Consider the following 26,189-nt stretch of genomic DNA (forward strand, 5'->3'; position numbering starts at 1 on the left):
AAAAAAAAAAAAGAAGTTGCAGGGCCAGGGATCGAATCCAGGCCACAGCTGTGACCTATGCCTAATCCCGAGCTGCAGCTGCAGCAATGCCAGGTCCTTAACCTGCTGAACCACAGTGGAAACTCCACAAAGGAACTTTTATTGCCTAGTACTTTTTAGCTTAAACTCTGGAACATGCTGCTGTAGTGGGAGGAGACAAGGGGGGGAAGAAGAGAAAATTCAGGGCAAGACACATAAAGAGAAGAAGATAATAGAGCCAAAGGTTTGAAGTCTCATTTGGGTGTGAGTTCAGGCTCTTCCTCTTACTGGCTGTTTCATTTGGGATAAATCATTTATTCTTTTTGTGTTTGTTGTGTTTTTGTTTTGTTTTGTTTGTCTTTTTAGGACTGCACCTATGGCCTATGGAAGTTCCCAGGCTAGGGGTCTAATCAGAGCTGCAGCTGCCAGCCTACACCACAGCAACGCAGGATCCAAGCTGCATCTGCAACCTACACCACAGCTCATGGCAACGCCGGAACCTTAACCCACTGAGAGAGGCCAGGGGTCGAACCCACATCCTCATGGATCCTAGTAGAGTTTGTTACCGCTGAGCCACGGCAGGAACTCCTCCTTTATTCTTTTTGGATCTCAGTTGCCTTGTCAATAAAATGGGTTGTTGTGAGGAGGAAAGATGTAATTATATATGCAAAAATGCTTCGTAAGCATTAAAAAAATTAATGTGGTTTTTTTTTTGTTTTTTTTTTTCTGGTTGTTCACCAAGTTTATTTCTACCCTGGTACCTACCGTAGCATCAGACAGCTCTTTGAGGGACCAGTAATTGGGTGAATGAAGGAGTGTTGTCCTTTGTGTCTCTTTGTTCAGTAGCTGGCAGGTTACATCTGAAACAGTTTTTTAAATGAGACTTTGTTTCCTTGAATTTTCTTTGTAAATTGTGTTTTTGCTAGCTTTTATGCTTTTTGGAATTTAATAAAGTCACTCAATCGGGAAATCAAGAGGCCTGTTTCATTCACTGCTGTACCCCAGCTTTGACTGCTATGGCAGTTTATTTTGTGTTTTTTTCTGACACATCTCTGGCAGCAAGAAATTTTTGGACAGTTCCAAAATGATAAATTTCAGTCAACAGTGTGCGTGTGTTGGCTCTTTTTTTTCTTTTTTCTTTTTTTTCTTTTTACACTGCTCATAACCTCAGACGTGCCCCATCTGCGGATTTGGTTTGGTTTGTTTTTTAAGGAATTTCTAATGTGTTGCCTTCTTGACGCAATGCTAAGGGATGGTGAGGAGAAGCCTGCTGCAGTTCTGCATCCAGTGCCAGTCTTACGGATGGGCACTGCTCCGGTGTCACAGGACTTCCTTCACCTGCCTTAAATTAGTCACTAGTTTTTTTAGCACGTGGCCACAGAGTCAGAGACGAGCTTGGGATTATTTCAGTAGGTAAGACATTAGGCAGAGTTCAAGGCATTTTTAAAAAGAGAGAGGCAATTAAATTATTTTTAGCACATCCGTTTGCTGGAATAGCCTTGTTGTACCTGGAAAGAGACTGGGTTTTGCACAGCGGCCGTTTGGGAGAGAAGGGGTGAGGTCGAGGGGAACCACAGCCCACTGCCCTGTAGCCTGGCCAGGTCATGCGGTTTGTGGGGCCCTGCGCCCTCGCCCCCTAACTGCGGTGATTGGCTCCGTGGAGCCTCGCTGGGCGAGAGCTGTCAGGAGAGACGCTGGGGCTCTCTGTCAGGATCATGAAAGCCTCAAGTGGTAGCCTGCCTTCCCACCGTGGGGGAAAGATCATCTGGTATCAGAGAGGGAAACAGGGTCCGAGAAGCCCAGAGAAGCGGAATTCTCGTGGCATCGTTGAGCTTGCGCGTCCTGCGTCCCGCCTGCTTCACCCAGGCTTATCCATGAGCCTTCTTTTGCTTTTCTTATTGACGTGTTGATTTGCAGGGGTTCACAGTGTATTTCTATGCTTCAGCAGAGCGGTTCGGTTTTCTATATATATATATGTATTCTTTTTCGTATTCTTTATAAACATATGTAAATATATAATATATACATGTGCAATAAATAGATATATTCTTGTTCCTGTTCTTTTCAGTTATGGTTTGTCACAGACACTGAATGTGGTTCCCTGTGCTCTGCAGTAGGGTCTTGTGGTTTATCTGTCCTATGGATACTAGTTTGCATCTGCTCACCCCAAACTCCCAGTCGTCCCCTCCCCCACCCCCACTCCCTTGGCACCCACAAGTTTCTCGTCTGTGTCTGTGAGTCTGTTACTGTTTTGGAGATAAGTTCACTTGTGTCATATGTGAGATTCCACATAGAAGTGATATCATATGATACTTGTCTTTCTCTGTCTGACTTACTTCACCTAGGATGGTATTCTCTCGGTCCAGCTGTGTTGCTACAAATGATGTTATTTCATTCATGGCTGAGTAGTATTCCATTGTGTATCTGTCTTCTTTATCCATTCGTCTGTTGATGGACAATTTCGACTGTTTCCATGTCTCGGCTATTGTAAACAGTGCTGCAGTGAACATTGGGGTGCGTGTATCTTTTCGATGAAGAGTTTTCTCTGGATATACGCCCGGGAGTGGGATTTCAGGATCATGTTGTAGCTTAGTTTTAGTTTTTTGAGGAACCTCCGTACTGTTTTCCATAGTGAACGTACCAGTTTATACTCTCACGGACAGTGTGGGAGGGTTCCCTTTTCCCACACCCTCCCTGGGTTTGTCCTTATCTTTTTAATGATGGCCATTCTGACCAGGGGGAGGTGATACCGCACTGTGGTTTTGATTTGCATTCCTCCAGTAGTTAGCAATGTCGAGCATCTCTTCATGTGCTTCTTGGGCATCTGTATGTCTTCTTCGGAGAAATGTCTACTTGGGTTTTCTACCTGTTTTTCGCTTGGGTTTTTAGTATGTGGTGTGAGGGTGTGTTCTGACGTCACCGAGTGCACGTGGCTGTTCAGCTTTCCAGCTCCGCTTGCTGTGTTTTTTGAGTTGCACTAGATGTTTGTGTGTTTTGGAAAGTAAACCCTTGTCAGTCACACCCCGCAGATGTTTTCTCCCAAGGCGTAGGTTGTCTTTTCTTTGTTATTTATGGTTTCCTTTCCTGCAGGAAAGCCTGTGAGTTTGATCAGGTCCCATTTGTTTATTTTTGCTTTTATTTCTAGTGCCCCGGGAGACTGACCTAAGAAAACATTGGTACAATTTATGTCAGAGAATGTCTTGCCTGTATTCTCTTCTGAGAGTTTTATGGTGTCGTGTCTTATATTTAAGTCTTTAAGCCGTTTCGAGCTGCAGGCTGAATGGAGGATTACTGGATGGAGAAAGGCTGGCTGGGGAAGTACAGTATGTTACAGGAAGGGGCCGGACCTTGGCACCAGACGGCCTGGACAACCTGAGCTCTGTCCTTTGGTAGCAGCAGGACTCCAGGCAGACCTCCTCACCTCTCCGCCCCTGGCCTCTTTCAGCACCTGTAAGACGAGTGGACCAGTCCACAGTCTGCACGGGACTGACGTGGAGAAGCAGACCTGGAAGCCAGGGCTATGCTAAAAGGCAAGCACAAAAGTGAGGCGCTGCTTTTGCTTTAACAAACCGCTCCTAGCCTGGCATTTGGGACAGTGGCTGTCACTGGGCACTCTGGCTGGGGCCTCCTTACCCTGTGAACACGAAGAATGCAGGCTAATCCCACACACGAGCGTGTTCCGTAAACCTTAAGCTCAGGAGATGCTCAGAGCCCTGGCCCGCTTGCTGCAGGCTGTCTTTTCTCCACGGTGTTGTCTTGACCACAGGCAGGCAGGTATCTCTGCGCCTCTTTCTGCACAATATAAACTAGCGTATGCAGGTTTCTCTGCGCCTCTTTTTGCACAATATAAACTAATAGATGCCATTTTTTCCCATTAGTATCTTCACTTGCAACCTGAAAAATACCAACTAGTACAAAACTGTGCAAGATGAATGCAAAGCAGACTGACAGCCCGGATCGTTTTCACTTCCAGGGGCGGGGATTGTGGAGCACGTGGACCGCACTGTGGTCCCTCTGGGCACTTAGCAGCCACATCCAGCCCATGTCAGGGCCTGGGGCTGCAGACAAGATCCCTGCCCAGTGGCCCAGTTTGGTGGTGGTTTCCCAGAGGACGCAAGAGCTGCAGGATGTACAGATGGAGGGGGCAGGCGTGTCTGCCCTCCACACTCCCTTGCTGGGTTCACAGGTATGTCTCTTCGGAAGCAGTTTGGGCAGGACCTTGATTAACCATTTCCTGGCTTGTGTCCTCAGGGTTGAAAAAGGTTGTGTCGGTGGCGGGCAGTATAGGCTGGGTGTGACTAGCAGGAGCCAGAATGCTTTGTGAAGAGCTGGGGTGTGTGATCTCCTTGAGGCCCCGACAGATGGCGCGGCTGGATCTGGTCACTGCCTATGAGATGATTTCAAGGCAGCGACTCTGAGGAGCGTCTGCTTACGTGCTGGGCGAGCGGACACGCGGAGGCAGCGGGGCTCAGTGCCCTGGATGCCTGTCGTGAGCCAAGAGTTCAGTGGCAAGTGTTGGAGAAAAGGACCTGAGCTCGGATCGTCCATGTCGGAAAGTGAGACACACGAACACGGGGAGATTTCGACAAGGCTCTTTCCTTCTGCTGAAGGGCGCAGGGGCTCCAAAAGCGCGCGCCCAACAAAGGACCCTCCCTGTTTATCCCTAACGCAGGTGGTGGACCTGCCCCCTTGCTGTGGGTCAGGTCAGGGCGCACATTCTTCCCAGTTGGCTCATTTGAAACAAATTGTTCCTGGGAGAAGAGGGAACGGCGAGTGGAAGAGGGGGTCTCAGACGAAGCAGGAGCAACATGGAGTAACCAAGGCTTCCTTTGATAGAGAAGATATAGGGTAATTCTCACACAAGTGTCAAAAAAACCCTTCAGTTCACAGATTTCAGGCCAGGATGATGGGATTTCTTTTTTAATCGAAAATCATGAACTCTGTCATTAGGTAGATCTAGACTGATGAAATCGAAGGGGAATTCGGAGTTCCTGTCATGGCTTACTGGTTAATGAATCTGACTGGCATCTGTGAGGACTCAGGTTCGATCCCTGGCCTCACTCAGTGGGGTTAAGATCCGGTATTGCTGTGAGTTATGGTGTAGGTCACTCACCCGGCTCAGATCCCTGCGTTGCTGTGGCTGTGGTGTGGGCCGGCGGCTACAGCTCCAATTCCCTAGCCTGGGAACCTCCATATGCTGTGGGTGCAGCCCTAAGATGCAAAAAAAAAAAAAAAGGGGGGGGGGAATTCAGTGGAATTTGAAGAGTCCCCCACACCAGAAAACCTGCAGGGGTGGCAGTCGCTTAGAGGATGCGCACCAAGGGACCCAGGGAATGTAATCCCACCCCTCCTGAAAAGGTCGCCTTGTCGTGCAAATAAATGAGCGAGACCGCTCTTCTGGAGGTAACTTTGGGTCGGCTCTGATGGGAAAGTAATTCTTGCAAATGCTGATACTGCGTGGTAATTACTTGCAATGCAAATCTCTGTAGAGCTTTTCCTGACACACCAAGTGAGCTGCAGTGCCTTGGCTGAGAACTTAGGCTAAACCCACGTGCTTGCGTAAGCTGGCATCCAGATAAGGAGCCTTTAGTGTCGTAAAGTGCAGGAGTTCCCTGACAGCTCAGTAGGTTAAGGATCCAGCGTTGTCACTTTTGTGGCGCAGGTTCAGTCCCTGGCCTGGGAACTTGCACGGGCAGCGGGTGAGGCCAGAATAACCAACAAAAAAGAAAAATGCTAAGCTCCACCCTCCTCTGACAAGCTTCCCTGGCAAGTGACATGTTCTGCTTTTCAGGGCTCTTTCCCATTCATTGTTTTGTTTAATCTTCACAAGTAAAGTAGAAATGAAGAAACAGACCAGTTAAAATCTAAAATAATTTGAGAGTCCTTGCTGGCCATGCTTAGATGACCTGCTAACCCTGTCCCTCATTTTCAAGGTGAAAGGTAACTAGTTTGCCTGAGACCTGGGCGGATGTGGCTTGTCTCCCAGCTCTCGTTCCGTGCTGGTCCCACCGCCTGCCCTGTGCACCTGCCAGGCTGCGAGGCCCGTGTCTGTGTGAAAGTCACAGCAGAGGTGTCAGCACAGGCGGGAACTGAATCACTCATCAGCAAAACTGCTTGAAACAGCAGTCTGGAAGTTTGGACAAGGATTTTTTCTTTTTAAGGGTTCAGATTCTTTGAAAATTAATTCATTAACAAAGTAATTCTATTTCCTGTCAACACAGACTAAGAAACTAAGCTGTGCCAGCTGCCTTCCTAGTAACAGTTTTCCTTGGCCACACTTAAAAGCAGTAGCACTGGCTTCAGGAAGAGAGAATTTAAAAATAGAATAGAGGAGTTCCCAGTGGCTCAGCAGGTTAAGGATCCGGTGTTGTCACTGCTGTGGCATGGGTTTGATCCCTGGCCCAGGAATTTCCACATACCATGGGCGCAGCTAAAAAGAAAAAGAAAACAAAAAGAAAAACAGAATAGACTTGGTTTTCAGAGCAGGGAGGGCTCTTAAAGGTGACCTTGCGCTTCTCTCGCCGTGAGGACAGGCAGGGATGCCCAGAGAAGCCAGTGGCTCCCCTGACATGAGACACCTGATCGCAGAGCAGGGAGTGCAGCCCAGGCCTGCAGGCCCCCGAGCACCAAGCTTCAGTTCACCTGGAGGCCTGGGGGCTGCTGGGCCTGCCGAGCCTCCTCTGGGTCACGGGAGAGCCCTGTCCCGACTGCACGGGCTGCAGGGCCGGTGGGACACTGGCCGCCGGGCCCTGCCTCTCTGCCGAGCTCTGGGACCCGGGGCGAGGGGACACTCTGCCCTTCTGGGCCTCAGAGAACAGGCGCGCGCGTCCTCGCCTCTCCCGCCTCACTGGGGAGGCTGCTGTGAGGATGTGGTGTAAACACGCCCGCCCCGTTACGGGCAGCTGCTCTGGGGGGTTGAAGAGGAGCGATCAAGCCGGGAGCCGGCCTCTGCCTCCGCTTTTCCTGCCTCCCCTCTGCCCTTCCTCTCGCTCGGCTGAGTCTGCTGGTGCTGCCCTTCCGTCGGGACTCGGGTTTGTCCCCCAGCCCCAGTCAGGCTCCTGGCTGGCCCGTCGCCCTTCTCGCTGGTCTCCTCGGCTGCCCACGTGGAGACCGTGTAGGATATGACCCGGACACCTGCTGGAGGGCCGGGTCCCCGGAGACCAGCCCTTCCTCGAACTTGCTGTGGCCTTTCCGACGAGCTGCCTCTCCTCCCTCCGCAGGCCTCAGCCTTCCTTCGGCAGCCTGCTCGTTAGGCCCCTGGGCGCTTGGGGCCCTCAGGCGGGGGTGGCCCGCGCACGGCAGGGCGTTCACAGCGTCCTCCGTCTCCCCTCGAGGAGCCGGGGGCCTCCCGGCCTTAAGTGCAGTGAGGGTAGGGCCCGCTTGGCGGATTGTCTCCAGCATCATATAATTAAAAAATTAATTAAAAAGAGAGAGAGGTTTTTTCTAAAACCCAGTGCAGTCTTTTGCTACCTGAATACCCTGTTCATGCTGCGTCCTGGCCTCTGACTGCACAGCTGGGAAGGGCCCCTGCTGTGCTCGCACGTCACCCTGGACGGTCCGGCCTTGTACCTGTACCGCTGTTGATTCTGAGTGCAGAGACACAGTGCAGTTAATTTCACACAGGGTGTGTGTCATTTAATAGGTGCCCAGCACGTGCTCGTGCTGGTTGAATACCTCTCTCCCTAAGGCTCAGGCTGTTCACTTTGCAAAGCTCTTTTCCGGTCCACCCGCTCTTTGATCCTCCCCAGAACTGCCAGCTGGAAAGGACCCGGTTATTTCCTGGCTTTTGTAGGTGAGCGCACAGGGGGAAGGAAGAGGTGGGGCTGCGCCCGCGGCCCTGGTCCTGACAGACGACCTCCCCCTGGGCCGCACCCCTGCTGGGGAGCTCAGGGCGGGCCTGACAGTAGGTGACACGGTCCTCTGCCCGGGCTGCCTCGTGTCCGGGTGTGTCAGGCCAAATCCTTCACTGGCCTGTGTTCTCTCCCTGTGTCTGTGTGGATGGTCAATGGGTGGAATGAGTTACGGGATGAATCAGTGAATTCCTGGAATGCTCCGAGGCCGGGTGGACGCCCGATGACGTTAAGTCGTCTGGACAGCTTTTTCCTCCAGCTATATCCTGCATCTCTGGGAAAGCCAGCTTTCCTTGCAGCCTAATTAGAGCAGTAGGTCACCCAGAAGCAGCTCAGAAGAGACCTGTCTGATTTGATACGATTTTTTTCCCCATCTTGTCATTGAAAAAAAAGTGTCGAAAGTTCAAATGCAGATTCCTTTCCCTGTAAAGGCCACTGAGACCGTGGACCAAGACTGAAAGCGCAAAGGGTCAGAAAAACCAAGGAGACGCTGTGTACACGAAGGAGGCCCTGGGTTATTTAGGCTTCAGCGAACACAGTGTTAGGAATTTCGACAAACCGTGAAAACGGGTCCCGGATTAAGCGTCAGGAGGCTGGGTGTCCAGATTCAGTTTTGCAGCCACAATTTTGAGACCTTGGGCAGATTTTTTTCACATGACCCGAGCCTCCTTGTGAGGCCATTAAAATTAAACCCAAAGACAGAAACACGTCATTTGTCCAAAACAGAGTCCTTGGGCCATGTTTGGCCCGCCAGTCGGAGGCGAACACGTCACTCATTCGTCTCCCACCCAAAGCAGGCAGGTGCCCGTTGCACGTAGGAGTGACCGGAGGACCCGTGTCAAACCAGACTCGTTTTCCCCGCGGCCTCCCCCTCTGCAAGCAGGAAGCGGCTCTTGTGCATCCCCGGGCTCCCCGAACAGCGCCTGGTTGTAGCCCTGGGTCCTGACCGACTCCCGAGGGCCCCGTGAGGGCCGTACACTCCTCCTCTCCGGGGAGCTCCGGCCCAGTCCAGAGCCAGCGTGCACACTCGCCTCTCCTCTCCGCAGACCAGGCAGGTGGCTTTCCTCCGCCGGTCCCTGTGGTTCCTGGTCGCCTCCCCCTCTTAGTCCCCTTCCCAGAAGGTGCCTCCAGGTGGCCGGCGCCTCTCAGGCCGTAATGTCCAGGACCGAACTCAGGAGGCCGTTTGTGGTGCAGCCTGGCTTTCCCACGCCACAGCCTGTGTCACAGAGGTACCCAGTCCCCCTTCCTGACTCAAGCTCCGAGTCCTGATGACGGCACAGGTGTGCGATACCAGCGAGTTTGCCTCATGGGTTTTCAACCTCGGGAGACGTTGGACATGTGGGTGGAAAATCTAGAAATATGCCCAGACAGATCTGTCCACTGATGTTTGACAAAGGTACAAAGGCAGTTTCAATGAAGAAAGCATTGTGGGATTTTTTTTTTTTCAACAAATGGAGTTGGAATAATTAGATATTAATATGCTGAAAAATGAACCTTGACCTTATCCCTGCACATTATACAAAAGTTAACCTCAAAAATGGATGTTCACTCTAGAGCTCCCTGGTGGCTCAGTGGGTTAAGGATCCAGCTTTGCCACTGTTGTGGCACAGGTTTGATCCTTGGCCCAGGAACTCCTGCATGCCCTGGGTGCAGCCAAGAAAAAAAATTCTGGAATAAAACTTGAGACAATCTTCATGCCTTAGGGTTAGGCGCAGGGTTTGAGACACGACAGCAAAAGCACCATCCATGAGAGAAAAAAGAGGCTGGGTCCAATTAAAATAATTTGCCTTCATCAAAATTAAAAACTGTTACTCCTAATTTACCCCTCCACACTGCTACATACTAAATAGATAACTAGCTGGGGCCTGCCGTATAACCGAGGGACATCTACTCAATATTCTGTAATAACCTATACAGGAAAAAAGAATGGATATGTATTGTGTGTATAACTGAGTCACTTTGCTGTACCCCTGAAACTAATTCAACGCTGTAAGTCAGCTCTACGCCAGTAAAATTTAAGAACAGAAGCAAAAAGCAGTTACTGTGTGAAAGACACTGTTGGGAGAATGAGGAGGCAAGAGACAGGCTTCATACCACAGAAGACTTCAGTCTGTACACAGAACTCTCAAAACTTAGCAATAGTAAAACCCAGTTTTTAAAAACGGAAGCCTGGAGTGCCTGTCGTGGTGCAGTGGAAACAAATCCAACTAGGAACCATCAGGTTGCGGGTTCTATTCCTGGCCTCACCCTGTGGGTTAAAGATCTGACGTGGCTGTGGCTGTGGCGTAGGCTGGCAGTTGCAGCTCTGATTGGACCCCTAGCCTGGGAACCTCCACATGCCGCAGGTGCAGCCCTAAAAAGCAAAAAGTAAAAAAATAATTTAAAACATTGAAAAAATAACAAATGGGCAAAAGACTTGAATAGACATTTCACCAAAGAGGATATGGCAAGAAAGCATATGAAAAGATACATAGCATCATTAGTCATTAGAGAAATTAAAATTAGAATTATAGTGAGGGGAGTTCCCGTTGTGGGCACGACTAGTATCCATGAGGACAAGGGTTTGATCCCTGGCCTCACTCAGTGGGTTAGGATCTGGCATTGCCATGAGCTGTGGTGTAGGTCGCAGATGCAGCTCGGATCCTATGGCTGTGGTGTAGGCTGGCAGCTACAGCTCCCGTTCAGCCCCTAGCATTGAACTTCCATATGCCTAGGGTGCGGCTCTAAAAAGACACACACACACACAAAGAATGACAATGAGATATTACAGCATACTTAGTAGAATGACTGCAATAAAGAAAATATTGACAATGCCAAATGCTATTGGGGGTGTAGCTCTCCTAGGTTGCTGGTAGGAATAGAAGTGGTACAGCTACTCTGGAAAACAGTTGGCAGTTTCTTATAAACTTAAACATATAGCCCAGTAATCTCAATGCTAAATGTTTACCTTACAGAAATGAAAACTTACGGTCACATAAAAACCTGTGTGTGTGTGTGTGTGTGTGTGTGTGTGACTGTTTATAGTGGCTCTGTTTATAACGGCCAACAATAAACAACTCAGATGTGCTTCAACTTAATAGATAAACAATTTGTGTATAGCCATGTAATGGGATACTAGTCTGCAAAACGAGAAAAAAGAACCAAAATTATTTCATAAACACAGTAACATGGATGAACCTCGAAGGCATGATGCTGAGTGAAGGAAATGAGCTTAAAAGGTTTTGCGCCGCAGAAGCCCGTCGGTCTGACATGCTCCAGGAGCAAACCACTGAGGTGGAGAACAGGCCAGTGGTTGCTGGGAGCAAGTGGTGGAGGAAGGTGTGACCACTAACAGAGGGCAGAGGGAGTTTTAGGGGGGACGGAGCTTTCTCTTCTGAGTGTAGAGGTTTTTACTCAGATTCCTGCAGGTGTCACACTCATAGAAATGAGACAAACTCACAACCAAGCCAAACCAAAAGTTCTCTAAGAAACGAAAAGTCCCAGTAGTTTGATGAAAAATAGTTTCTTGTTATTATGTTTCTTTGGATTTATTCGATTTGTAGTTAACCAAACCTAGGTAACGTGTCCTTTTATGTTCAAATGCTCCCTAAAACCATTGGATGCCACTGAAAGGAGGCAGAAGGCTCCGAAGCATCAAAATATTTAACATCTAGCTTGAGAAAGGAATTGTTCTGGGGTCAAGTTCATGGGCTTGTCCTGAAGCCTGAGTATAACTCAGGTTCATAAGAATTGCCTTGAAGCCAAAAGAGCACATATGCTGCAACTGCTATATTCTGGGAAGGCCTTTTTCATCAGAAGCACCCTTCGTTCATTCTGTTTCTCTTCACTTTCTAGACAGATAAAATGGGTCCTTTCCCCTGGGTAGTATTTCTTTCTTTTCTTTATTTGTCATTTGGGGGTGGGGGGCGCGCCTGCAGCATTTGGAAGTTCCAGGCTAGGGGTCGAATCTGAGCCGCAGCTGCCAGCCTACACCACAGCCACAGCAACAGCAATGCCAGATCTGAGCTGCATTGCAACGCCAGATCTGCAGCTTACAACACAGCTAGCAGTAATGCTGGATCCTTAACCCACCGAGCAAGGCCAGGGATTGAACCTGCATCATCATGGATACTAGTCGGGTTCGTTACCACTGAGCCACAATGGAAACTCCCAACTAGGGTATTATATCTGTTGTGAGCCAGAATGGTGGAATGATTTTCTTCAACAGTCTCAAAGTCCCCTAATCTATAACCTATTTGAGAGCATTATATTTGCTGCATTTGGGATATTTTTTAATTGAAGTGTAATTGATTAACAGTATTGTGTTAGTTCAGACATGCAGCACAGCAGTTCGGTTATACATACATACATACATACGTGCGTGTGTGTATATTTTTTCAGAATCTTTTTCCTTATAGGTTGTTACAAAATATTGAGTATAGTTCCCTGTGCTACATAGTAGGTCCTTGTTGGTTTTCCATTTTACATATGGTATTGTGTGTATGTTAATCCCAACCTCCTAATTTATCCAATGTATAAGTATGTGTGTATATATATTTAGATTCCACATGTATGTTATATCATATGTTATTTCTTTCTCTGTCTGGCTTTTACTTAGTATGATCATCTCTAGGTGTCCATCCATGTTGCTGCGAATGGCATTGTTTCATTCTTTTTTATGGCTGAGTAATATTCCATTGTATATGTGTACCGCATCTTTTTTATCCATTCCTCCACTGATGGACATTTAGGTTGTTTCCATGTCTTGGCTAATGTAAATAATGCTACATTGGGTGCATATATCTTTTCAAATTAGAGTTTTGACCAGACATGTCCAGTAGGATTGTTGGATCATATAGTAGCTCTGTTTTTAGTTTCTTAAGGGACCTCCATACTGTTCTCCATAGTGGCTGCTCCAATTTACATTCCCACCAGCAGTGTAGGAGGGTTCCTTTTTCTTCACACCCTCTCCAGGGTGTTCACAGAAACCAGGCCTTTTCTCCTCTCCTCCTCGTTTTCCCTTCCCGGTGAGTCTAGGTCATTCTTCCACCTGATTTTGTGTTTTTCATCTCTCGTCTTTCCTGCTGAGGCTATACATTGAGTTCTTTATTGTATCAGTTATATACAAGTATACATATTTGGCCACACCTGCAGCATGTGGAAATCCCCAGGCCAGGGACTGAAATTGCTACCACAGCAGTGACCCAAGCTGCTGCAGTGACAATGCCAGGTTCTTAACCCGCTGTGCCACAAGGGAACTCCTTAGCAATATATTTTTATAAAAAAAAATTGCTTGGTTCTTCTTCCTCACTGCTTATTCTCACCTCATAATTATATCTTCCCTCTCTCTCCAATGACTTTTATTATGCTTGTGAAATTTTCAAATTCTGTTTCCCATGGTATAGGCTGTCTAAAGGAGATACTCACCTCTGTGTGTTTCACTTACCCTCACACCACACCAACACTGCTTCACTTCTTTTTCTTTTTACTTGGTTTTTATTGAAGTATAGTTGATGTACAGTGTATTAGTGTCTGGTGTACAGCAAAGTGATTTAATTATACATATATATGTTCTCTTTTAGATTCTTTTCCAGTATAACATATTGCAAGATACTGACTATTGTTCCCTGTGCTGTCCAGTAGAACCTGGCTGGGTCTCTGTTTCATGCGTGGTAGTGTTTATCCGCTAACCCCAAACTCCTCGTTTATCCCTCCCCCACTTTCCCTTTGGTAACCATAAGTTTGTTTTCTGTGTCTACGAATCTGCTTTTGTTATGTAAATAATTTTATTTGTATCATTTCTTTAGAGTCCACATATCATACCACTCTTCTTTATCCATTCATCTGTGGATGGATATTTAGGTTGCTTCCATGTCTTGGCTGTTGTAAATAGTGCTGCAGTGAACATTGAGGTGCATGTATCTTTTTAAATTATAGTTTTGTTCTGGAGTTCCTGCCGTGGCTGAGTGGAAACGAATCTGACTAGTATCCATGAGGACGCAGGTTCGATCCCTGGCCTTATTCAGCGGGTTCAGGATTGGTGTTGCTGTGAGCTGTGGTGTAGGTCGCAGGTGTGGCTCAGATCTGACATTGCTGTGGCTGTGGTCTAGGCCAGTGACTACAGCTCTGATTCAACCCCTAGCCTGGGACCCTCCATATGCTGTGGTGTGTAGCCCTAAAAAGAAAAAATAAACAAATTATAGCTTTGTTCAGATATATGCCTACAAGTGGGCTTCCTGGATCATATAGTCACTCTATATGTAGTTTTTAAGGAACCTCCGTACTGTTCTCCACAGTGGCTACACCAGCTTACATTCCCAGCAACAGTGGAGGTAGGAGGGTTCCCTTTCCTCCACACCCTCCCCAGCATTTATTATTTGTAGACCAGCACTGCTTGACTTCTGACACCAGATTGTGGGGTTTTCACACATCAAGCGATTCTGCAGGACCAGGTGGGCGTCCCACAGTTTAACTCCGTTCTGACGCTGTTGACCTAGAGATGGCATCAGCTCCCACGGGTTGAGAGCTCTGTCCCACAGGCCGTCCCTCCCTCTCCTTCAGATGCCCAGCGCAGCTCCAGGTGTTAGCTAGGCTATGACCAAGTGCCTGTAAACTGGAGGTTCCCACGCCCCCTTCCTGGGGTTCAGTTAATTTGCTAGAACAGCTTACAGATCTCAGGAAAGCAGTTTCTCACAAAGGATATTCAAGGATACAAGTGAACAGCCAGATGAAAAGATACAAAAGGTGGGAGGAAGGCCCTGGGTGCAGGGGCTTCTCTCCTCATGAGTAGGTTGTGCTCCCACCCCCGGCTCGGGGCTGCGTTCTCTTCACCAACCGAGGAGCTCTCCAGACCCTGCCCTTTGGCGATTTTATGGAGGAAGGGGGTCCCCTCCAGGGCCCAAGACTGGGCTCTTGTCTCACACTTGGGCATGAATTGTCTGAGGAGACACACAGTCTGACAAAGCAGAAGACGTAACTGGGAGAGCAGCAGAGTGGGGGAGCCCAGGAGAGCTGCTCTGCCCGGGGGCTCGCCGTCTCCGGGTTTAGGGGAGCGGGTTAGTTTCCAGGTTGTCTCTGGCCAGTCCGCTTGCTCGGCCCGTGCTTGATCTGGCTCAGGGTCCTTCCCCGTGTGGCCCTCACACCTCTCAGCCAAGACGAGCCCAGCACCAAGGATCCTGGGAGGTTGCTCACCTCCTGCCCACTTCTCCCAGTTCGTCTTCAGGGCAGCACCTTGTCCTGATCGGGGCCTCCTGTTGTGAGACCCTTCCTGCTGGCGGCTGTCGTGGTGCCTGGCCAAGGTGGGCGGTTCCGGTGGTCCCCTAACAGCTTCATTAAATACGCGAGATTGAGTAAATCATTAGCCCCGGGTGCCTGAGTGCAAGCTCAGCCCCTCCTTGGAAATTTGAGGTCAGGCTGGGGTGAAAGTTACAGCCCTCTAACCTCGCAGCTGGTTTCCCTGGCAACAAGCCCTGCTCACAAACGGCTTTCCCAGAGGCATTTCATTCACAGAAACTCAGGGGTGGTTGAAAGAGGCATCTTATCAATAATGGAAGACACCCATTTCACTTTCTTTTTTCTTTTTTTAGGGCCGCACCCACAGCGTATCGAGGTTCCCAGGCTAGGGGTCCAGTCAGAGCTACAGCCGCCGGCCTACACCACAGCCACGCCAGATCCGAGCTGCAGCTGCAACCTACACCACAGCTCACGGCAACGCCAGATCCTTCACCCACTGAGCCAGGCCAGGGATCGAACCCACAACCTCATGGATGCTAGGAGGATTCATTTCTGCTGCGCCACGATGGGAACTCCAAAAGACACCCATTTCACTCTTGTCACAGAAAGAAGCTACTTCAGGAAATGAAGACCAAATATTCCAAGTGTCATAACAAAGGATGCTTCCATTCCTCTTACACTTTGGAAATTCCACGTGTTTGGAGAGCCCGGAGCCAAAAACAGGGACAAAGACTAAACATGTATTTCTTGCTATAGATACATATATATCTCTCACAGGTGTTGGGGACATGGCTCGGATCGTCCGTGTCGAAAAATGAGACACACGAACACGGGGAGATCTCCACAAGGCTCTTTCCTTCTGCCGAAGGGCGCGGGGGCTCCAAAAGCGCGCGCCCAACAAAGGACCCTCCCTGTTTATCCCTAACGCGGGTGGTGGACCTGCCCCCTTGCCGTGGGTCAGGTCAGGGCGCACATTCTTCCCGGTTGGCTCATTTGAAACAAATTGTTCCTGGGAGAAGAGGGAAAGCGGAGGGGGGGTCGCGGAAGGCGTCTCAGCCGAAATCATAGCAAAATGGAGTCCCCAAGATGTCCTTTGATGGAAAAGACAGGTTGCTTTCCACACAGGTGGCTTCTTTCGTCGCCTTTCTCTGCGTTCTTTTGTTTTATGATGCTTACACTTCTCAGAGACTGATACTTCTCCCCTGTGCGTTCATCACTGTTTCCTTGGCACCTTCGATTGCTCTTGCCTCGCTGGTACCGGCTGCTTAGGCTGCAGATCGGAGCTTGGTTGGGATGGAAGTTCAAGTTCCTGGGAGCAGAGCGCCACGGTGTTATCGACAAGGCTCAACCACTCCCTTTCCAGAGGCTGAGATTTGAAAAACAAGGCCATATCCATACCCTCTCTGTACCACCAGTAATTTATGTACTTTCAAAGTTCCAGTCGCTGCAGCAGGGTGGCTTAACAAACATCCTGGGCACTCACTGTGTACCAAGAACTGTGCTGGGCACAAGTGGCGATAAGAGAAGGAAAAAACGTGGTAGCTCTCACCTCCAGGGCAGTGATTATGACGGCTACGTTGATCTTGTCGTAAACTGCTGAAGCAGCAGCAGCAGCAGGACTCATTTTCCCTGGGGACCTGGCCGGGGGGCATTAAACTTCTCCTTGAAGAGGTGATGTTTAAGGTGGGTCCTGACAAACACATTTCTGCTCTTGGCAGAGCATAGGTCCCCTGTCTCGGCACAGAAAGAATCCGCGAGAAGTAAGCCGTGACAGACATGAGGGTATGTCAGTATCGGATGCTCTGAGGCCCTGGGGACTGAGCAGCCACCACCGTTTTAATATCAAAGGGGGAGGGGGAGAGGACCACCCACCTTCTTCCTCATTCTTGAAGAGAGTCAGACTTCATCATCGGCTCCAGCTTCGCGTTGGGCAGGGAGTTTTCTAGACCCTACGTGGTCAAGCCGGGACTGTCCTGGTGTGTGGAGATGGACACGAGGTGGTGACAGACTAAAAATGGTGCATCCTCTTAGGCTGCAGTCTCATGTCCCCTCTCCTGTGTTTTTGTTTTCAGTGCCCCCAGAGGGGCATGTCCTAGAAATCATCAACTTACTGACCTCCCTGGGCGGGATGTGGGTCTCATTGTACCACTGCTCTATTGTTTGGGGCATGCCTCATGCTTCAGTTGCATGGCTTGGTTGCTAAGCAAGCCTGCTTGGTTTAGTTGTTCAGCAAGCTTGCTTTCTTGAGTGATCATTAACTTCTAGGGTCTCCCATACTTTTTTCTCTACTTACAATCCCCTGGTGGGACTCACTATTTCATCACCTGCCTTGTCCCTTTACTCTGTCCCTGTCATGCCTGCAGTTGGTCACGCACCTTGGCTAACAGGTTTTCATAATGTGTCAGTGATGCTATGTAGCCATTTCTCTGTCCTCTTTTTCTCTGTTCCTAAGACACAGGAAGTGCCCTGCCTTCTTTTTAACGCAAATTCTCATGAAAAGCCGGTATTATACAAGCGTAATATATATAGTTTGTATTTCTTAGTCAAAGATTCTTTTATGCCCAAATGTCCTTCCAAGAGAGAGGAGGAGAGAGGTTAATCTATTTACTGAAAAGGAAACTGAAATCTGCAGAAGGAAGGTGACTTCCTCAGGCCACACGGCAACTGGGTCTTCACCAGGTTGCCGAACGAGGGTCTTTAGTACAGACTTCCATCCATCCTGCCTCCTTTCGGGATCTGGTTACATGGGAAACACGTCCTTCAGTTCAAGTCAATATAATCGTTGTCAGTTGCGCGTGACCCAGAGCCAGATGCCTTAGGATTTAACATCCGTGGGGGTCAGAGCCCTTCCCACTCCTTCGTTCGTTCATGCAGGCAGCATCTGCTCTGTACCTGCCGTAGCCTGAGCAGCGAACTAGGTGCTGAGCTCAGTTCACAGCTCACATTGTAAGCCGCAAACAGGACCTTTCTTTCTTTCTTCCTTTCTTTCTTTCTTTCTTCCTTTCTTCCTTTCTTTCTTTCTTTCTTTCTTTCTTTCTTTCTTTCTTTCTTTCTTTCTTTCTTTCTTTCTTTGTCTTTTTTTAGGGCTGCATCCTCAGCATATGGAAGTTTCTTATTCCCTCAAAACAAGAAATGGGGGACACAGGAAGGCCTGTGTGCCCAGGAGCCCCACAGGGCATTGGCTCAGTTACAGAACCCAGGCTAGAAGTTGATCTTAAGGAACTCAGGAGTCAGCTGTTGGCATTTCCAACTATTAAAGTAGCCGGATGTTGCAGGGCAAGGAGATGGGAAGGGGAGCCGTGGAGTCGGGGCAGGGACAGCAGAGTTTTGTGTAGGGGTTCACTTTAGGGCCTCGACTGAAGGCCTGCTGTACACGAGTAGGATGAGATGCTCCACGGAGCCTATGGCACAGACGGCCTTCTGTAGGACTAAGAGCCGAATGACGACGCCAGAGGCCAAGCAGCGCTGGGAGGTGTTGGAGATCCATCCACCCAAACGCAGAGACCTCACAGAGCACCCAGGCATCCTGAGGCCCCAGCACAGCCACCCCTTAGGAGGAAGGACCGCGCCCTTGAGTCGGGGCCACACCCGAGGGCTACATTCACAATGGAAATGGACTTAAAGAATTAATCCAAGACTCATAACCTAAAAGGACCTGCCAATAATTTACCGACCTGCCAGGACAAACTCAATACCTTTAAAGGAAGAAAACCATAACCCAGACTCTGCAGTGGGTCATACCAGTGTCAAACATATAAATTAGCGGGCATGGAGTTCCCGTTGTGGCTCAGTGGGAACCTGTCATAGTGTCCATGAGGACACGGGTTCAATCCCTGGCCTCACCCAGTGGATTAAGGGTACAGTGTTGCTGCAGGCTGTGGTGTAGGTCACAGATATGGTTCAGATCCGGTGTTGCTGTGGCTGTGGTGTAGACCAGTGACTGCAGCTCCAATTCAGCCCCTTCCCTGGGAACTTCCATATGCTGTGGGTACGGCCCTAAAAAGAAAATAAGTAAATAAATACATAAATAAGTGGACATATAAAGAGTCAGAAGATGTGAACTAAAGGGGGAAAAAACTCATCAATAGGCAGGCTACTCTGAAGTTGGAATTAGCAGACAAGTACTTCAAAATTGGTATTTTATATATATACTCAAAGACTTAAAGGAAACAGATAAAACGAGCAAACAGATGGAGAATCTCGACAGAGAAATGGAAATTATTCAGAATTTGCCAAATGGAAATTGTAGTCCTAGAAATAAAAATTTTAAAATCACTGGATGAGATTATAAAAGTGGAACAGAAACAGTATTAGAAAGTGTTAGTGGGGAGTTCCCTTTGTGGCTCAGCGATTAACAAACCCGACTAGGATCCATGAGGTTGTGGGTTTGATCCCTGGCTTCGCTCAGTGGGTTAAGGATCCGGTGTTGCCGTGAGCTATGGTGTAGGCCCGCGGCTGTAGCTTCAGTTCGACCCCTGGCCTGGGAACCTCCACATGCTGCAGATGTGGCCTTAAAAAGAAAAAAAAGAAAGTGTTAGTGGACTTGGAGGCTGATCAATAGAAATCATCTAATCTGAAAATGATATTGAAAGTAATTAACAGCGCCTTGGTGACTTGTGAGATGATACCAAGGGTTCTACGTGTGTATAACGAGCGTCCTGGAGGGAGAGGAAAAAGAGAAAGGAACAGGAGAAAGTGGCTTGAAAAAATAATTTCCAAATTTGATGAAAAACCTTAACTTATATGTCCTAGATTTCCAGTAAAGCCCCAGCAGGGTAAATACAAAGAAAAATCACACCTAATCCCGTCATAGCCAAACTGCTGGAAGCCAAAGAAAAAGAGAAAATGTATTCAAAGTGATCAGGGAGTTACCGGCTGGCTCAGCAGGTGAAGGATCTGGCGTTGTCTCTGCTGTGGCACGACTTTGATCCCTGGCGTAGAAACTTTCCCATGCTGTGGGTATGGCCAAAAATAAGTAAGTAAAATAAAAGTGACCAGAAGAAAAGTGACTCAGAAAGGATGATGACACGAGTGATGGCTGAGTCTCATCCGACACGGTGGACGCCAGAAGAGAGTAGAACAACGTCTTCAAGGTGCTGAAAGGGGACGAAAAATCTCAGAATTCTCTCTTCAGGCAAAAGTGCCTCTGAGGATGTAAGCAAAATAGGTTTCAGAAAAAAGAGTGAGAGGGGAGTTCCCGTTGTAGCTCAGGTGAAGGAGCCAGTGTTGTCTCTGTGAGGATGTGGGCTCGATCCCTGGCCCAGTGCAGTGGGTTAAGGATCTGGTGGTGCCCTGGCTGTGGCATAGACGGCAGCTGCAGCTCCAGTTCACCCACGGGCCTCGGAACTTCCATATGCTGCAGGTGTGACCATAAAAGAAGTAGAAGAAGAGCAAGAGAATTTACCTTCGGCATTCCTGATGCATAAGAAATGCTCATGGCAGTTCCTCGGTCGGAAGAAAAATGATACCGAGCAACTTAGATGTTTAAGAAGGGATGAAGAAAACTCGAAAGGGTAAATAATATGGATGAATATAAAGGACTTTTTTCATAATTAAAAGGTACCCACACACATACACAACATTGCGTCGTGAATATATAATTCATATGACTACTATCCCATTAAAAATGGGGGTAGGGGTTTCTGTTGCAGCTCAGCGGATTCAGAGCCCGACATGGTGCCTGTGAGGATGCGGGTTCAATCCCTGGCCTTGCGTAGTGGGTTGCCGCGAGCTGTGGTGTGGGTTGCATACGCAGCTGCAGCTCAGGCCCAGTGTTGCGGTGGATGTGGTGTAGGCTTGCAACTGCAGCTCCCTTGCGACCCCTAGGCCAAGAACTTCCATATGCCACAGGTGCAGCCCTAAAAAGAAGAAAATATATATATATGTAAGAGCTTCAAAATACGTGAAATAAAAATTGACAGAAATGGACAAATCCACCGTTGTGGTTTGAGATTTTAATGCCTTCGTCTCAACTGTTGATAGAACAATGAGACAAAAATAAACCAACAGCAAACCAGTAAAGACGTAAGAAGATCTCAAACTCACTATTAACCACCTTGACCTAATTGACGTTTTGGACCCTGCACCCAGTTTCAGAACACACCTTCTTTTCACCAAGATAGACCTCCTGCTGGGCCATCCGGCAGGTCTCCCTACATTTAACAGGACTGCAGCCTTACCAGGAAAACAAAAGACTTAGACTAAGTATGTTTCGGAAATAAACAACAGAGGAAGGATAACAATGACTCTTTCGCAATTCAAGTACTTCTAAGTAATCCGTGGGTAAAAGAAGAAACCAGGAGTTCCTGCTGTGGCACAGAGGGTTAAAGGTCCAGCATTGCCTCAGCTGTGGCACAGGTGGCATTGCAGCCCAGATGCATTCCCCAGCCTGGGAACTTCCATATGTCTCGGGCGCGGCCAAAAAAAAAAAGAAGAAGAAGAAACAGAGGAAATAGAAGCAGAGGGAAATAGAAAATATCTTGAATTAAGAGAAAATGAGAACCACAGTGTGTCAAAGTTTGACTGGCACCTAAAGCGGTGCCAAAGGAGGTGTGTCTCTGAAACCCTTTGAAAAGGGATGTTCGGCATTCAGTGCTTCCAGCCCTCTGGTTAGGACCGATCTTTCTCTTGCCCTGTACTCGGTATATTTGCCTCGATAGCAATAGCAACTGTTGGACGCACCCCTCTGCTCACCTATCGGTCCCTTCCTTTCTAAACCTTAAGAGCCCTTTAAGGACAAGTGCTGCTGTTGCTGGCACTGTTTTGTCTCTCGTTTCTAGCACAATGCGTGACACTTTGTGGGGTCTCTGTGAGCTCTGCACGGAAGCTCGCGAGTGGAGCGGATGTGCCCAAGCGCCGGGCGAGGGTCCGCAGACTGAGCATCAGCAGCCCCACCTTAGAGCTGAGAAAGCAGCCGCCCGGCCGGGGTCGGTGGAGCCGGTGACCAAGCCACGTTCCCCTTAGTCCTCAGACATTTTCCTTTCGGCCCTGAGGTGCTGACAGAAACCTCACCGGGGGTGGTGAGACCCGTCTTCCAGCCGAAGTGCAGGATTTATTCCCGAGTCAAACAGGAAGCCTCAGCCGGCTGTCAAAAGCATCGAGTCGTCTGTGGGCTCTGCAGGTTGGGCCAGGGGACCCTCCCACAAAGGCCCTGGGAGGACAGGGCCGACGGCTCTCCTGCCGGTGGGGGCCCCCCCGCCTTTCCCAGGGCCCACTCAGTCTGCAGAAAGTGCTGGAACTTGAGGCCTCAGGCCGCCGCCGAGGCGTGGCCCCACGGGGTGGGGGCGGGGGCCTGCACCACGAGAGCCTCTCGTTTCTCTATTTTCTACCTCGGTTTCAGTTCTTAACTGGCGTTTGTTTCCCCTTTGTCTCTGGTTCATCTTCCTTTTCCTGTTTGGCTCTAAGCAGTGCCTCAGCGTCACGTCGCTGCATCCCCAGGGTCCGTGGCCCTCTGGTCAGCGGGCCCAGTGGGAATCCACGACCCACCGCCTCGCTGCTCCGTGCTGCAGCCGCGCAGCCATGGCCACCGTGTGAGTATGGGGACCGGGGGACAGGGGCGTCAGGAGGAGACCTGGAGCCCTGATGGCAGAGAGCCGAAGGCCCTGGAAACCCTCCCAGACCCGCAGGTTGCACGCATGGGGAGACCAGCTGTCACACCGCAGGTCGTGCGGAGCCCGCACTCATCTGCGGGTCTGGCCGCCACACCGGCCGGGGTCCCTCGATGGCTGTCGTCTTTAGGCACTTTATGTGCATGTGGAAAGCGCCTCCTCAGAAGTCCAGGTGGCGGAGGGGGCTCTGAACCATGTGAGGGGGTTGGCATGTGGCTCAGAGGTGCTCCGATGGGTCCTGGGTTCTCCTCTGGGAATGGCCTGAAGACACTCGAGCGGTTTTCTCTCAATACTGGGCAGGAGGAAAGAAGTGGGGTACGCTTTGTAGTGGAAACTTCATGGGCCGTAACAGCAGGACCCCGAACGTCTGCTTGAGAGACCTGTGGCTGACTTTGGGCCACCGGTCGCTTAGACTGTTGTGGTTTCACGTGCGTGTGGGCACCAGCCTGTTCGCGTCCTGCACATGTAACTTCTAAAAGTGAGATTGCGTTTTAGACATGCCTCTCCCTGCCCTGCAGCTCCATGAAAGGCAGTGGGCCACAGAGCAGGCTTTCATCCCCTGGAATCGGCATTTGCCTGGTCCACTCCTTGCAGCTTTGCATCTTAGCACAGAATTGTCATCCTGCTCCTTAAAGTTACTTCCCAGTTCCCACACTGCAGTTTGACCCATCTGATGCTTCCAGCCTTGTTGGTTGGGTCAGCTCAGGGAGGGGATACTGGTGTCCTGTGGAGGAGGAGGCCTGGCCTCTGACGGGCCATGGTGCTTGCTCAGGGTTCATGGCTGGTTGAGGAGAACTTAGGAGGAGAAGCTTCCAGAACATGGGCCAGGCTCTCTGGGAGTGCCTTGCAATGCCTTGTGACAGTGGATGGTGCGGGGAGTAGGGCTGGTCCCATGCTCCTGGTCAGCGGGGGAGCTCTGGGGAGGGCAGTGCTCCCGCCTCAGAGTGCAGCCTTGGCCGGGTGCTGGAGTCACTGCCTCTAGGCCCAGCGCTCATGGAGCCAGGGCACGTGCTGTGTTTACAGTTGGCTCTGTTCCTGCTCCCTTGCGGCCATGTTTCCCGTCATTTTAGTCATTTTCCTTGAGCCTTAGAGGGTTTGTGGGTGGAGCTGTGGAAAACAAGACTTTCCATTTCAAAGGCCTGTTACCTTCCAAAGTGGGCAGGAACCAGTCATCTTCAGCTGAAAGTTACACCATGAAAAGCACAGTGTATCCTGTCAGCTGCCATTGCAGAAAATACCGTCAGAAGTAAGCGAGGAGGAAGCAGAGCAGGTGTCAAAAATCCTTGAATTGAAAGTGTGGAAATCTTGGAGAGCCCATTGTGGCTCAGTGGTTAGCGACCCCGACTCGCATCCATGAGGACATGGGTTCGATCCCTGGCCTCGCTCAGTGGGTTAAGGATCTGGTGTTGCCGTGATCTGTGGTATAGGTTGTATATGCAGCTCGGATCCTGTGTTGCTGTGGCTCTGGAGTAGGCAGTCGGCTACAGCTCCGATTCGACCCCTGGCCTGGGAACCTCCGTATGCTACGGGTACGGCCCTAAAAAGACAAAAAAGACAAAAAAGAAAAAAGAAAAGGTGTAGAAATCCTAGGCGTTTCCATATTGAAGGCAGCTGAGAGCCCATCCAGTGTGGACTGTGTAGGTTAGTGGTGCCTTAGGCATCGCACCTGCCACTTCAACCAAATTTGCTCTCTTTTTTGTCTTTTTTGAGCAGTCCTCAATATTTCTTTGAGGAAAAAAATTGTATTTTGCTGGTGATAATTTTGAAGTCTGAAAATGATTTTTTTTTTTAGTCCAGCTCTGGGGCACCCAGGTCGGGCCGTCGGGGCAGCGTTTGTCTTGAGCGAGTTGGCCCCGTCCAGCCACTGCAAAGCCCGCCCTGCACAGCCGTTGTAAGGCCCGCAGCGTTTGCTTGGGCACACGCTTGCCCGGCAGAGCTGGAACAGCTGGATTCCTCAGTCGCCGTGGCGCCTGAGCCAGCGGGGTCCCCAAAGGCCTCAGGGTCCCCAAAGGCCTCGGCGCCCTGAGAGCACGTCAGCCCATCCTGGCCAGCCATCCGCCAGGAACTGCGTTCTGAGCACCAGCGCGTACGGTGCACCCTCTCCGTGTGCTTGAAGGAGCGAGTGTTGCGTTTACTGTTCCCATTTCCCCGAGGAAGAAGCCCAGGCAGAGGCGGGAGGGAGACCCAGGCGGGAGCGCGGGTCCCCCAACGCAGACGCCCTTACATGGCGCTGGAAAGGCCTCTGCTCGGAGCCGCAGCGAGCGGGAAGACGGCACTCCTGGAAACAGAGGGCCACGGGTCCTGAGTCCCACGCAGTATAGACCGTGGCGAGTGTAGACAGGAAGATCACCCAGAGTCGAGAAGGGGGGCTGTCAGGAAAGACTTCGGGGGATGTGGGACCTCAGGTGCGCTCCGAAGGACAGGGGTGAGTTTAAGAGGAACCAAGAGGGACGAGACAGGCGTCCTGAAATTGTCCTGGGGCAGGGCGCACCTTCCGCGAGTTAGAACAGAGACACGAAACGACCAGTAGACGAGCCGAGATGGGACCCTGCCGGTGAGTTCAAAGGTCAGGAGGCAGAAGAGACAAGAGTAAGGAGAGGGAGGGAGCTGAGCAGAGAAGCAGCCCGGCCTCCTCACAGCCCGCCCAGAGCCCAGGCGGATGGTGGGTCCTCTTTGCTGTGTGGCAGGAAGCCTTAGGAGGCCATCACACGAGGGAAAAAGGGTCTGATAGGGGTTTAAGAAAATCGCTCTGGCCACTGAATGGATGCCCGTCTAGGGCGACTAGAATGGAGGCAAGGAGACTCCAGGGAGGCTCTTAGGGTCACACAGGGTGAGAGGCAGCCGTGCAGGGGAGAGGAGCAGTCGGTGCAGGGGGCGCGCAGCCGCACTCGGGAGGTGCAATGGAGGTACAGCCTCCAGGACTGCCTGATGGATCCAGGGCAGGTGTGAAGGAGGGAAGCGAATCCAGCCTGACCCAGGCCGACGCGGGCAAAGCTGGCTACTCTTAAGCTGGTGTGCTGGCTGGGGTCACGGGGGGTTTGACTCCGTGCAGAATAGGTTCCCAGGGAGTGCTGGCTGAACGCGACTGAACTGAGTAGGAACAAGCGGATCCCAGCGCAGCAGGAAAAGCAGTGTGCGCGGGCGGTGTGTCAGGCCCTCCTGTCACAGCCCGGCCATGGCAGTCCCCCGTCCCCTCTTGTCCATGCTGCGTGTGCTTCATTGGTTGGTTTTCTCAAGCACTTGTCACCTTCTAACCTATTATATGACTTGTTATCTGGCGTCTGTCTCCACCAGGATGTAAACTCAAAAGCAGGAATTTTTGTCTGTTTTGCTCAATATGTGTCTTCAGTGTCGAAAGTCGTGCCTGGCAATACATATTTTTGTTTGTTTGTTTGTTTTTTGTCGGTCTTTTTTTTCTAGGGCTGCATCTGCGGCACATGGAGGTTCTCAGGCTAGGAGTCGAATCAGAGCTGTAGTCACCGGCCTATGGCCTATGCCAGAG

At 50.1% G+C, this 26,189-nt stretch overlaps 1 protein-coding gene across 9 annotated transcripts in view; it reads left to right on the forward strand.

Moving 5' to 3' along the window:
• The window catches only part of EVL (Enah/Vasp-like), a 136,754-nt gene that overhangs the window by 46,484 nt on the left and 64,081 nt on the right, over positions 1 to 26,189 (forward strand). For 2 of the 9 annotated variants that reach the window (XM_047797179.1, XM_047797178.1), the window contains exon 1: positions 4,131 to 4,204. The exons of 1 other annotated variant lie outside the window; for it this stretch is intronic. In XM_047797179.1, the coding sequence (XP_047653135.1) occupies positions 4,146 to 4,204 (59 nt within the window). In that variant the 5' untranslated portion in view covers positions 4,131 to 4,145. Of the gene's footprint in view, positions 1 to 4,041; positions 4,205 to 22,411; positions 22,610 to 26,189 lie in introns of those variants that run through there. 6 more of the 9 variants (XM_047797175.1, XM_047797174.1, XM_047797180.1 and 3 more) reach the window with 6 other exon arrangements.

The sequence above is a fragment of the Phacochoerus africanus genome, chromosome 9, assembly GCF_016906955.1.
Source record: "Phacochoerus africanus isolate WHEZ1 chromosome 9, ROS_Pafr_v1, whole genome shotgun sequence".
NCBI classification, from domain to species: domain Eukaryota; kingdom Metazoa; phylum Chordata; class Mammalia; order Artiodactyla; family Suidae; genus Phacochoerus; species Phacochoerus africanus.